The sequence below is a fragment of the Branchiostoma belcheri genome, unplaced genomic scaffold (genome assembly GCF_001625305.1).
Source record: "Branchiostoma belcheri isolate BF01 breed outbred unplaced genomic scaffold, Haploidv18h27 scaffold17, whole genome shotgun sequence".
NCBI classification, from domain to species: domain Eukaryota; kingdom Metazoa; phylum Chordata; class Leptocardii; order Amphioxiformes; family Branchiostomatidae; genus Branchiostoma; species Branchiostoma belcheri.
The window spans coordinates 1,898,147-1,912,817 of NW_017803157.1; the positions used below are offsets into that span (position 1 = coordinate 1,898,147).

At 37.7% G+C, this 14,671-nt stretch overlaps 1 protein-coding gene across 1 annotated transcript in view; it reads right to left on the bottom strand.

Moving 5' to 3' along the window:
- The window catches only part of LOC109466589 (cadherin-23-like), a 38,068-nt gene that overhangs the window by 7,615 nt on the left and 15,782 nt on the right, over positions 1 to 14,671 (bottom strand). The window contains 15 exon segments of the mRNA XM_019764320.1: positions 1,118 to 1,265; positions 4,328 to 4,363; positions 4,365 to 4,440; positions 5,525 to 5,655; positions 6,055 to 6,109; positions 7,480 to 7,566; positions 7,939 to 8,027; positions 8,517 to 8,659; positions 9,147 to 9,240; positions 9,499 to 9,545; positions 9,939 to 10,196; positions 10,607 to 10,739; positions 11,333 to 11,446; positions 12,122 to 12,285; positions 13,360 to 13,540. Of these exon segments, the coding sequence (XP_019619879.1) occupies positions 1,118 to 1,265; positions 4,328 to 4,363; positions 4,365 to 4,440; positions 5,525 to 5,655; positions 6,055 to 6,109; positions 7,480 to 7,566; positions 7,939 to 8,027; positions 8,517 to 8,659; positions 9,147 to 9,240; positions 9,499 to 9,545; positions 9,939 to 10,196; positions 10,607 to 10,739; positions 11,333 to 11,446; positions 12,122 to 12,285; positions 13,360 to 13,540 (1,756 nt within the window).

The following is a 14,671-nucleotide window of genomic DNA, read 5'->3' on the forward strand; positions in this document are numbered from 1 at the left end:
GTGCGAAAATAAAAAAAAAGTTTTGCAAAAAAAAAAGAAGTTCTTTTCATTATGAAATCTACGTGGTCATGAGGGTTGAGCAAATGGCACAGAATATGGTTTGGCGAATAATCTAGTCTTCAAGTTCATTTCTTTACAATTTCGTCTTTTTTCGTTTGATTTTGGCATTCTACGACATTGGCATAGTTTTTATTAATTTTTTTTGTAACTTATGCTATATTTTTGCTCATTTTGCAACTGTTTTGTACGATTTACAGTATGGTTGAAAACTTTTTTTTTTTTGGAGACGGCCGAAAATTCATGCGCGCGCGGATGTCATCCATATAATCAAATCAACATGGCCTTACTAGTAACACAGTCACTGTTATGAGCGTCTATGAAGTTCTTTGCTTCAATTTGTCACTTCAACAGCTTGAGAAAGGTAGAAGATCTACTGATTGAGAAACGGTGCTGTTGGTGATAATTTTCTACAGTCTGGTCAGTCAGTAGTATTAGTGTACCTGTATCCACAGGTGTAGTCTGACTCAGTATCTCATCAGTTGTTGGCTTGACAGGGGGGTTTCTCAGGGGGGAGGGGATGGGGGGTCTGGAGTGGGGATCTGGGAGGAGGGAGAGAAGACAACACTTAAGGATTGGTTCATTTAACCTATAATTAGTGTAGTTGTTGCATATATATTCCAAACGTTAGTAATCCTTGAAGTCTTTGCATTGTAGATGGAAGCAGGTTTGAAAGTTCCATCCAAATGTTAGGCCACACCAATGTGATTTGTTGGTTCTCAGATTTTTTCAGAAAAAATATGAAATGACAGGAAAAAACATGTTAGCCCCCAATGCTATGTTATAGGAGCCACAAAGTCAACATGCCAGGCTGGTTTGTAATTCAATGAATTTCAAACTTTCAATCAAACGACTGCATTGATAGATTGACAAACTGTTACAATCTGAAGAGAATGGACTTCCTTCTATTCAACTTCTTTGGGAAGTTGGACTTCCTTTAGTTGATTCAGAGCTTGAAATTATTATTTTTTTTCAGATCAGAAAAAAAAGAAGCTGGCAAATCTGTGAGCCCACAAATTAAATTGGTGTGGCCTTATCATGATGATAATGTAGCACAAACCTGGTCGAGGAGGAGACTTCTTGAGGATACCGACAGGGTGCTTCTTGTCCATGGTTCTCTCAGGCTTGGCATTGACCTTGGCATACGGGGGTTCTACTGGTGCTGCTGGTTGAATGGTCGACACTCCATTCTCTACTGTTACTGTCAGCTGACAGAGAACACAGGGAAGGTAGTTATCAACACTGTGATGTTGACCAATTTAAAGACTATGAAATTACAAGTTCAAGTTTTAGAATTTTGACATGTTGTAATATTTTTATTAAAGCTGAAGAGACCTAACCATGCCAAGCAGAAGTAAGTTGATAAAACAATGTAAATTGTATAGTATGTGTTGTAATCTTTCACACTTCTAAGTTTCCTGCAGTGTTCTTTCCAATATCATGCCAATTTTTCCGAATTTAAGTTTCAAAAAGTTTAAAGTCAAAGCATTTAAAGCAAAAAAGCCTGAAAATTATTAACTCTTACAAGAGAGATACACATGCATAATACAAATGTACACAATAATGAACAATACAACTGTTACACTGCTTTTTGTACAACTTACCATCAGCAAAGACCTGCACACCCTAGCTGGCACATGTTTCTTTCTGACCAGTCTGGGGCCACTTTGGGCCATACTCGCAAATTACAAAACACCTGTTTTTGCTGGCGTGAAACACCTGTTGCTCATGATTATAGCTTTTGTATAAAAATATCCTTTCTGTGGAAGCTGAGTGACCATAGAAAACATTATTATGGCGGTAAATTCTACCTTCCAGAATTCCCATCTATCTAAAGCACACAGGTCCCGTAATATCTTCATGAATTTTCCAACAGGAAATGCCACCCTATGCATGTTTTCAACCACAGGCAAAATATTTTCAACATCCCTGTCACATTAGCTTACACTCGACTGATCATGATGACCTTATAAATGCATGTATGTCATTTTCATGACTAATTCTTACAGTAACTCCACCCAGGTAATAAATAATTCAATGACAGATTGATTATGATGCGTGAAATGTTGTGTTGTACTGTGTGTGTTGTTGAAAATGGCAGACTGATGATTTGTACATCTCACCTGTTCATCTGGCTCCACAAAGGCAGACACAGATCTATTTTGAATCAGACAATGTTGATGGGAGAGGGTTAGCAGTCTAGTAGGGCTTCTCAGTAGTACTTTGTGCTCTTCTGTTTTTTTTTTTCATTTCCAACATATTCTACTACAACCATATAGGAAAACATTTACCACCTAAGGCCACACCAATTTAATTTGTTGGTTCTCGGATTCGCCTCTTCATTTTTTTCTGATTTGCAAAAAAAAAAAAAAAGATTCTGGTTCTGAATCAACTAAAAAATGCTCATATTTTGCCCCCAACAGTTGAGGAAATTCCTTTTCGTCCTAGTTGTTACAGTTTTTCTATCTATCAATGCAGTCTGGTTTGATTAAAAGTTCAAAATTTATACTTTAAATTTTAACCCAGCCTTTTTTGTTGACTTCATGGCTCATATCGTAGCATTTGGGGCTATAATAGGATGCCTAGACCTGTTTTTATTTTTATTTTTTTTTTGCCCTGTCACTTCATATTTTTTCTGAAAAAATCCGAGAACCAACAAATTAAATTGGTGTGGCCTAAAGTAGTTTTCATAGATCAACAGTCTTATATAATGCTGTTGGGTACCCTAAGGCTACCACTGAAAAAGGCCAACAGTGTCTTATCAATGCATTGTGAAGAAAGTCTTGAACATCTACATAGACATCTGAACACAAATTACTGTAAAATTCTTTGAATTCACTCTGACTGCCTTCAAGTGCATTAGAAAACCCAGCACAATTATAAGTCTCAGAGTAAAAATAATGCATCTGCATCTGGATACTATAAAATATGCTTTGCCTACTACTACTTTTAACAGTAATTAAAAAAAAGATAACATTTGTGTGCAGCAAAAGTGTGCAAACTTTTGGCCTCGATATCAACAATCATCATTTCCACAAGAGCATGATAAGCGAAAGAAAGGTTTTTGAATCAAAGCAATTTGATCATTGGTTCATGAAACAATCTGACCGAAGCCCTGAATGAGTAACATGTGATCAGCAATGTCAAATTTACATTGTTAACCACAAACTCAAAAGGTGCATTGCTCTTGTGCATTATCAATTTCATAGGACTGGTGCATATGTCTGTGCAGGCACCTAACGCATCTGAAATGGACAAACCCTTTCGGTGATAAGGACCCCTCAGAAGTTATGTCTTCCCTAAGTCTCTCTTGCGGAGGGGAGTGTTCATTGTTGGTCAGGGGTGCTTCCTCGTCAAATCTACAAGAGAATTCTCATGTGTCATTCTGTTCATTGACAAGCTTTTAAGTTGAGTAAATTAAACAAATCAAGAAAAGGAGCAAATACCAGGTCTTGTCTCAGTATATTCAATTATACCTTCCAATCTACATGTATTTATTAATGAAATCACAAGATAGAACTTAGAACCATATATATAATTGCAATGTAGCATTCCAGATAGATTTCAGATATTTCTGCCATTTTTTAAAACATGAGGACATGGAAACCAAAGTCATGTTCCTATGTCATATCCTGTTCATTGTCAGTAACTTAACTTGTAATGTTGCATAACAAAGTAAATGATTACTTTTATGATTACGTTACCACATTATACATTCAAGTAGAATTAACATAATGATCGTTCTTCACAAGAATGAAAACTTGGGTAAAAAATAGTGACCAGTACATCATGTTGCATACTTACATATTCATATTGGATTTCATATTATACTTCACACAATAGTCACCGATTGATAGAAAGTCACAAAGATATTTACATTTTAGTCCCCCAAACAACTGGTGCAACTATACTCCATGTAACTTCACCTTAAAAAATGTTACTTATAACTACACAGTAGTACTGTATCAACATAGCTCACAAGAATGTTTTCAATAAGGTGAGATTTATCTTAATATAATATAATACAAATGACAAAATAATGGGAATAACAACTGTTACAGTGAATACTGATACCCCCGGTACAGGTTAAAAGCAACTTAGAAGCATACTTCCTTAACCACCATGTTGAAATACAATAAAAGGTTACAATCTATGAAACTGTGTTGACATGTAGACTTAGCAATGGGATACATTTTATACAGCTTTTCTATGATTCAGAAGATATCTTTGGTGCAGACAGTGTTTTAGAAGCAAATCCAGCAGAACTTACAAGGTAGAGTGCTGCCCGGTGAACATGCAAGTGACAGAAGTGGTAGTGCATAGGGTGCTGTCAAAGTACGTGTGACATCATAGCCGGACAGACCTTCTGTCGTACGCAGGATTCTGCACGCCGCGAGGTCGGTACGCCGGAGTGAACAACGTCTCGTCCACGGTTTTCACTTGGGCTTCTTTGGGATCTTTAGATGCAACTGTATACAGTACCAGAAGGAACAAGAGTATGTAAGTTACAGCAAGTAGCTATTTAATTTTTTTCTTTAAACAACGTCTCATCCACGGTTTTCACTTGGGTATCTTTGGGATCTTTTTTAGATCAACTGTATACAGTACTAGAAGGCAGAAAAGTATGTGTAAATAACAGCAAGTATAGCTTAAAAAAAAAAAATGAAACAACGTCTCATCCATGGTTTTCACTTGGGATCTTAAGATGCAAAAAAATTACAGTACCAGAAGGAAGAAAACTTACAGCAAGTAGCTATAATGACATAAAGTACATTATAATGATTAATTTATTAGACATTTTGATTCATTTGTTCTTTGATCTTCAAAAAAAATGCAGATCTGAGGCACAACTTTACAGTTCAGCACCAAGGACATGCACCGCCTTTACAACATGGAATAGCAGCTCGTTTTTGTCACATAGTGCATTGAAACTAATTTTGAAGGACAACACTAACACTTAATATGAGAAATATATAATTATATATTTTAGGGAACAGTTATCCCTATGAGATCACTGTTTTAGTACAAGCTGGTATCATTACTGAACTTCTAATAGTAATATATTTTAAGAAATACAGAAACTACACTTAGGTTGATTACATCCATACTGATTTTATCAACTTAGTAAGTGTTTTATATAGATTTTTATAAACTGCACTGACCCTCCAAGTTTGTACCAAGAAATCCATTTCCTTTGGGTTTTTCACGTCTCAGACATCTTTGGGTTGAGCGTTACGTGTGGAGAAAATATCAACATGTGAAACAAATCAGCACAAAAGTCATTCATACATGTAATCATTGTGAATAAAATGCCTTCAATTCTCACACTTTGAAAGCTGAAAACGGTCAGATATCTTGAATTAAATGAAACTCGACAATCTTCAGATCTTCAGGTCTTTAGAAATGGTACCTATGATAATTGTAATAGCTGTAGAGATCCTGCCCAGCTAAGAAGTACATGGGTTACCTGTGCTTGAGGCAAAATGTTATGCAAATGAGGCTGACAGTTCCAACAAACAGCACAGCCCCCAGCCCAATCAGAATGCCCTCCAACACGGAGCAGTTTGCTTCTGATGCACAAGTTTCCGCCTCCAGGGGCTGGATGGAGGAAAAAGACAACCAACAAGATTACACATACCAGTATAATTCTTTGTACAATTACCTCAGGTACACAATCACATTTTGTACCTTATAAGGTGAACAACTGCAACATCCTTATTGGGTGCTATGTGGGCAGGTATATGTTCTGACAATGAGTTAATACAGTTAAGGTTGCTCGATCATAGGTTGAGTTGTCAGAATTTTAAGACTATGTCAAAATGAAGATGGTGGTGGATGTTTATTTTGAAAACGTGAGGACTGTATTGGGAATATAGGGTGTTGGAACACACATGTAGGAGTGTTACTGGCTATCACAACCAAAATGTGAAATAAACAGCATTCATGATGTCCAACAAGCTTTCAGTAATCAGGTACATAGTTATTTATTTATCTTACCGTCACTTGAGAGATGGATGCTGACGACAGGACGGCACTGTCATCAGTGATCAGTCTGGTAGTACAGAGAAGTGGGGTTAGGGCACGAAGTGGCAGATAAATAAAATGTGCTCAATCCAAAGTAGTTTAACTATTATATAGTGATTTTTCCCTTAGTTATCTCCAAGCAGATCTTTCAATGGCTGCAAAAGATAGTATCAAAGACAAGGTGGATGGCAAAATGGTAACTGCCTGGCCAATTTAATACTGAAAGATCTGCTTGGAGATGACTAATTTATGAAAATAAAAATGTTACCTGTTAATTGTTAGGTCAATATTTTGAGAGAAACTGTACACACATACATGTAGAGGGGAAAGCAACACATAGAGATCACAATGATCAGCCAAAATTGTTGTTAATGACCTTGATAGTGTATTAGCATCAGTCACCAGCCTGGTGGTGGTATCAACCCCATGTACGGTCACATCCGACCTGCAACAACAACAACAACAAAAGCTGTGTCATGCTACACTTCATTACAGCACCTAATCACCTATAAATCTAATTAACCATGCTGTGGATTAGGTAGCTCATGAAGGTAACCACCTGTCTGAAGCTTGTTTGAAAGGATTAAGGAAAATTGAAAAATTTCAGTTACAGTTAGATTTATGTTTATGTTTTATTAAATATCCATTAAATTAGATAACAAATCTAATCTATTCCTCCTGGATTCATAAAACACAGAGTACACAAATGTAATACAAATTAAGGCATATAACATAACACTTGCATCCATTAGACTACAACTACCATAAAACTACAGAGCAATAAACGATTACAGCTACAAAGCAACATGACATTTATTTAACAGATCGCTTTTGGGAGGTCAGAGGTCGCATACAATGATAATATATTCAAGTTCTTACTCTTACAGATTAACTGAGATCTTGAGATGAGGATAGAATGGAGACTGTAGGTTTTGGGTAATATACATGTTTCTACACTGATTCCATAGTTCTGCATTGGCCTGGGGGGGGGGGAGCTACCATGCCATCTCAATTATCAATTCAATAAGTCATGGTGGATTGGTTAGCTCATTGCAATATTTTTTTTTTTATTTATTCAGAAACACAATGAGAATTACAAATGAAAAGACATGCCATTGGACTAAGTGACTGCGAACTCAAGTTAGGTACAACTTATATTCTCGCAGCCACTTTTACAATGAAAGAAAAATATTTTACAAGACATTTAAAAATACATGAGACCTCGCGTGAGTATCAAACCTCCCATCCCAGAAGACACATACAGTTAGAATCTTTTTGTTTCTAATATATAATTTTGTGCGGCTAACATTATTTTACAGTTGGTATCATGCGAACAAAGGAAACTACCGCAATATTTAATTATGTAAGTTGCATTTTACAGGCAGCGATGTTCCTTACTTGGTTTCATCCACACTGCTCTTCTGTGGCATGTGGTACTGGATGTCATCCACCACCACCTCCAGTCCTGTAGATGTCTGTAAGGATCTAAAGCAGGAAGCACACAGCAAAATTATCATTTAGAAAAAATGTGTGATATTATAACACATTGTATGGTCATCAATGTCCATTGGTGGGGTGGGTTTGCTAGAGGATTAGTGTAATATAGATTATAAACATTCAGGCACATTTACATAGTCTTAAGTTTGACAACTTTGTTTTCTGCGTCAGTCTTTAAATTTTGTTTTTACATCAGATATTCTGAAGTTCAGCTTTGAAAGCTTCATCATTTGAATGTAAAAACTACCTAGCTTTGTTTGTGGATGATTACTTGATTTTCAAAAGACCAAGAATGGGAGCAACTACAGAAAAAGATGTCAAGATAAGTACATGTGCAAACTTTAAGAAGATATTACTGACCTGACCAAATTGTCCTCCTCACTCCTAATGTCTTCAGGAGACCTGTCTATTGTCAACAGAACCTGCTGATTTTCACTCAGAATGTACACCTGACATACAAGTGGGATATAGTTAGTACTATGTAAGGGATATCAGGGCTTGGAATCAGTAAACACTGGGTAATGTGAAACTTTTGCATTGGTTTTATTTAATGTTTGGAGGAAAGAGTAGGTTTTCACTGTGTTTTAAATCCATGGTTGAAGCCATGCAGTATTCGTATACAAGGAAAAAGTATTTCAATCTACATGTAGTGTGGTGGAGATATCATCACTTAAATAAAACCACTGCAAAAAGTTTTCACAATTTACAGTACACTTGAAAGTAGTATATATTTCATTAAAGTATTCAGTATTTCTTTAGACAGAGTTCTTGATCATATTAATTTCTCATTAAAATATGCAAATCCTACTTGGCTTTCTTTTTATATCAATTGCTGCAATAGTTGTAAAAAAAACAAAAGGCACTCACAAAATCACAAATAGGAGTACATATTAAACACACTCAAGAAAGAAATCAATTATTATACATCTTAAACTTACTTCAACCTCTGCCACATCAACAAAGTCCGCTCTTACAGAATCCACAGCCTGAATCAACAGTTTGAAGTATCCCTTATCCATGTAAGAACCAAACAGCTCATTGGTGATCAGAGACCCATCAGTCCTGTCCAGCCTAAATGTATCTGGAAAAGAGAAGGAGGAGAAACTATGTCAACAAAACCTGCTTAATAAGTTTCTCACATGTGAAAATACTGCATGGTACTAGTATGGCCTAAATCACTTAAATCACACTTTTGGCAGCCATTCCACTGGTCAAGCTCATAGAAGCTCGAACATTCAATTCAGATAACGTTTATTGTGATTGCTGTCAATCACCAGACATACGCAGTTACAAAAAACTTCCAATGAGAACCATGCTATCAGGATCCAATCAAATAGAAAGTAGAAGTAGAGCTGCATTTCAGCACCAAGGACAGACATCAAAAATTTTTCTATGTGTGTTTCAAGAGTACTTGTATTGCATTTGCAACAATGATTAGAAATTCTACAGCTAGTCAATGGCATTGATTGATTTCATATGACTGGGAAGAATTCAATAGAGTACAATGGAGTTTATCTAATTTCTCTAATAACAGAACCAAAACGTTAAATCCTTAAGGAAAAACCTACCTGGACATGGGGTCCTGCTGTTCTGTTGTACAAAGTTGCAGGAGTGTAGGTAGAACCACGTCACACTGAAGTTCCCAGAGTCAGCATCAGAGGCCTACAGAACACCATAGTACAGTCAAACCTGGCCTTCCAGCCACCTGAACCATCCAACCACCTCCAAATACAAGCCACATAACAGTACAAAGTACAGTCAAACCTGGGTGGACAACCACCTGCTGTCACAAGCCACTTAAAAACACTTCCGTACAATTTTACATAGTTAAGACCCTCAGTTAAGCTACCCAACCAGTAACCACTTTTTTGCAGCCACCCAAGGGGAATTCATAATGTTATGAAAAAGTTTTTTGCTTACCTCAGTCCGAATAACTGTTGTTCCATATTTTGTATCCACTGACACAACTGTAAATTCAGGAGACAGGAAAGGTACATCAACATGTGCTTCATTCAAGGGAAAATTCTGCTACATACAACTGCCTTCTTGCTCTTCGACTAGCATCTTACAGACTAGCTTATTAGTGCTGCTATCAGAGGAATTTGCTCTATAAGTTTATCTATGTGATGGTACCAGTATGACAATCTGTTCTGACACGACAGGGGCCGACATCATCTACCAGATACCTTTGACCCAGTGTTGACGTCACACTTCAAAGAGGCCACGTGACATCGACAAGCTTCACTGGGTCAGTCTACTGAAGAAGACCAGAGTGATTGGTCAAAAGCTCTAGGTGAGAGAATTTTTTGTGTTGGACCAAAAGTTTTAACTTTAAACGGTTCTAACGAAGAATAGCCTACCAGTGCTGTACTTCTGTCTGGAGAATCTGGGTGCATTGTCATTGGTATCTTCTAGATGTATAGCAACTTCCAAGACTGAAGGATCATCATGTGTGGATCTTCTTCCTCTTGTGGTCAGTGCAGCTGTGTTGAACTCAGGGTCACTCGAAGTCTTGATCGTCAGTTTGAAGTCACTCTGGACCTCATAGTCAAGGTCGGATGACCGTATGGACAGAACTCCTGTTCTCTTGCTGATGGCAAATTTGTTACTTGCTCCACCTATTGGTTTGATAGGAAATTGCAGGTCACGAATCATAAGGGAGCTACATACTCTGAGGACAGCACTTTGGTAGAATGTATCTGTTTAAGGTTGTACTCGCATATTTGAGGATGACATCCTAACTATGGTTTTTATACTTGAATGTTTTTTTTGGAAAAGCCAGGTTTTGTGCAGGCAAAATATGTTCTGCTGATGTGCTTCCTGAAATGGAGAGATGCCTACTGAAGCCTTGCAAAAAGGCTATCATCTATTATTTCAGCGCAAAATACATTGTAAGTAAAACATGGAAGTTTCTAATGTTCATTATATTACAAATCTGTAGTCTTTACTCTAACCCCAGTGTTTACAAAACAAAAAAACAGAAAAATATTATTATGAAAAAAGCAACAAACAAACATTGGTGTCCCACCTATGATGTAGTAGTAAGGAACCGCGTTAGCTCCAAGGTCTTCATCGATAGCCGGTGGGACAGCACCAATCTCTGTTCCCACTGCCAGGTTCTCTCTTATACTGAACTCCACTGCAACGTCTGTTGCACTGTGCTGTAATACAAGGTGTCAAATATCACTTACATGTACTCGCAACACTCAACACTCAACACCCTAACCTCAGAGACCTAGAGCACTCCAAGGCACCATTACCTAAACAATAAAACTACTCTATCATGAAAGTTCATTTTAAAAACTTTTGACCCAACACAATAAGATTCTCTCACCTAGATGTTTCAGCCAATCACTCTCACTGGTGTTCCTCAGTAGACTGACTGAAGTGAGGCTTGTCACATGGCTGAGTCAGTCTACTGAGGAAGACCAGAGTGACTGGTCGAAAGCCCTGGGTGAGAGAACTTTATTGTGATGGATCAAATCTTTTTACATTTAAACAATAAAAATACTCTATCCATTAATGAAGGTTATAACAGCCAAGTAACGAGATACAGAAGGAATTTGCAACCCAAGCAACTGGATAGATTTTGAAAACTGACAGACATTCCACTACTTTTCTTAAAAGTAGTGGATGCTACTTGGAACCTCTGACAGTTTTCAAAACTAAGCCTATATTTGAACTTACACAATCATAGTAAACCATGTTTTAACAAGTAAATCTTATATAACTGTGAGACAGGGATGATGCTTACCCAGATGTCAGGAAAGTAAGGTTCACTGTCGTCCACATCCGTAACCCTGATGGTGATGAACCGGTAGGATGAGAAGGATGTTGGACTGCCTCTGTCTTCAGCCACTAATAACAGCTGGGATGCAGATAGAAGAACTTTTACTTTTAGAAAATGCAGTGGAAGGCTGTTCAGTACCAATGTGGGAGGGTACAGTATAGTACATAGGGGTGGAAGGCACTTCAGTACCAAGGTGGGGAGGGTACAGTATACTACATAGGGGTGGAAGGCACTTCAGTACCAAGGTGGGTATGGTACAGTATAGTACATAGGGGTGGAAGGCACTTCATTACCAATGTGGGGAGGGTACAGTAAATTATATAGGGGTGGAAGGCACTTCAGTACCAAGGTTGGGAGGGTACAGTATACTACATAGGGGTGGTAGGCATGAATGTCATTTTCTTCCAAAATCACATTTTGTGCAGGGCCATTCAATGTTTTCAACTGTGCAACAGGGCAATAGTAGACTGAAGCAAATCTGAACACCTCATGACACCATTCCAATCAGGCAGGAATTCAATTGAAAGGCTGAATATGACTGTAAAATGGTTTATTATTACATAAACTATATCACAACTGTTACAGTTGCAGCCTGAAGGCAGAATTGATGAAGTGATATTATATAAATTGACTACAAAACATTAAGAAAACATTTTCTATACAAGCTAAAATCAGAAGCAAAAGTTTTACGGTCAACATAATCATTCATACATACACAATATAAAATTGAAATACATGACTTGAATGACTCACATTGTAGTATTCTTGCACTTCTCTATTCAGCAGCCGTGCTGTAGTGAGGTCTCCATTGTCTTCATTAATGCTGAACATAAGAGAGTCGTTGATGTGTCCAACGTTGTCTGTAATCCTGTAGGAGATCCTCCCCCCATCCAAAGGGTCGTTGTCCAGGGCAGACACTTTGAGGATGAAATAGCCAATGTATTGATTCTGGAAAGATACCATAGCAGTCACAAGTCATATGATTGCACTAAGTCTTGCATGTATCAAAATCAGTGCTTCAAAGACTTGCCTCTATACAATACAATGTTCAGACAGACTGCTTTAGTTAAAAAAGTGTCATTGGTAGATGGAAGTGATGATTTTTTTACTAAATATATCCACAAAAGTCTAAGATGTTACAGATAAAATTCAGTTTGTGTCATCTGGGTTCCCAATTTGGCAGATGAGACCCAGTTGTCAAAAGATGTTGATATTGTTAAATTGACTAATACATTGTCAATAAAGTTAGTAACTTGATAGCTAAGTAAGCTGTAGAAAGCTGACTGACCTAAATTCATGTCACCTAGTCAGTAACCAATCAACTCAACTTCTCATTAATCTAGTCACTAACTAACTAACTAACCAACCATCTCACCTCGGGTATGGTAACAGTGGTCCCAACTTCAGGCACGATGAAGGATGGAGCGTGATCGTTCACATCCAGTACAACAACTCTGACTGTGCAGGACCCTCTTAGTGCCCCCGGCCCTCGGTCTGTGGCACTGATGGTCAGGACATACTCTCCTGACAGTTCTATCAGCAGTCCTGCATTTCTGATCTCTCCTGTTGTACCATTGACTTCAAAGAGGCCTAGAGGAAAGAAGGAAGGACTTGTTACGAATTGTGTTTAAACTGGTGCATTGACCTTAAGTGTACATTTGTAAGTAGACTGTATAAAAAAAAGGGGTCATCAATCCTATGGCCTAGTCTTGCACAGCTTATACTTACTGTACAAAACTGGACAGGTGAGGTATCTAGTCTATAGGCTTTTACTGGTTAATGTAAAACAAGCAAAATGGTGAGTTCTCATCACAAAAGCAGCAAACAAAAATATAAACCACTGCAAATATTCTATGATTCCCAGTATTTTGCCATGATTTCTTTATTTTGATGCCCTTTAGCCCAAAAGGCTAATCTTCCAGGGCTCATACATGATGATGTTGGTACTAAGGCAGCTATACAGATATAGACACTGATAAATTTGTACTAACCAGCTCCATTGCCTGCCAGAATGGTGTAGATAATCTCCCCACTTGGCCCCAGGTCAGGGTCGTGAGCCTGGACTGTGATGACATGAGAGTACAGCAGGACGTGCTCCTGTATGTCAGCATGGTACACGGCGTGGGGGAAGGTCGGGGGGACGTCATTCACATCAAGCACTGTCACCTCCACCTGAGGACAAAATATTGACAATGACAATGAACTTTATTGCATATTCACGCCCTACACGGGCCAAATGCAAAGTTAAATAACTTGGGTACAAGAACAGAAGAAGCAATTGTTACATTCGTGTGCTACGTCTCTATCTACAGGATCTAACTACAGGACCTCTTCTCTCTTTTTGAAACATGTATAAACAAATTTACAAATTTACACAGTTTTTCATTTACATCATAGCGCTTGGATGTCTAATATGTTTGAACAATTCTATTTTCGGCAAGTATGTATATTTCTTTTCAATCTTAATATGAAGGATAACATGTACTACAGGTCTGCCTGGATTGCCTAATGTTTTGGTTTTAATGGCTGTGAAAGTTTTGTAAAACCTGATTGTGTTGCTTGATATTAATGTGTTTGATTTGTGGAAGGAAAAACCTGAAATTGACTTCAAATATATATTTGACTACACAGTTGAATATGCATTTACTCCCTGAACTTGTTGTACATGTCATTGGGTACAGGTGTTACAGACAGGAATCCTAATCTCTGACCAAATATATTGCTTGGAAGTCTTCCTCAACTAACATAAGATTGCCATGTCAGTCTGATAAGTTTCATTCTATTGACATATAGTCCCCAGTCAAGTACCTTCTACATACAGTATATTAGGTAGTAGCTATTCTAAGTAATAGTCACCCCTTTTTCGGATACATGTAACATTATTTTCTATCCATATTGATGTTCTTTCCTTCTAAATTTAACATGGTACTGCTTTATTAAGTCCACAAACTAATTGGGTCAATCAATGTCTTTAAGATAGATTCACTCACCACAGTAACAGATGTTCTAGGCATCCCATTGTTGGGCGTGTCTGTTGCCGTCACCTCAAACAAGTACAGGGACTGGTTCTCTCTGTCCACTGTCTGTTCCAGTATGATATCACCCTGTGGGAACAACCAGTTAAATGGGTAACTTTTCAATAGGTAACAAAGCACGTACCTCATATTCTACCAAGAGATATGTGACTGATGAACTTCTTTGGTGGAATTTGTATTCTTTGGCAGAGGCCACACCAATTTATTTCCTTGGTTAACGGATTCGCCGCTTGCTTTTTTTGCCGAATGAAAATAAAAATAAAAAAAC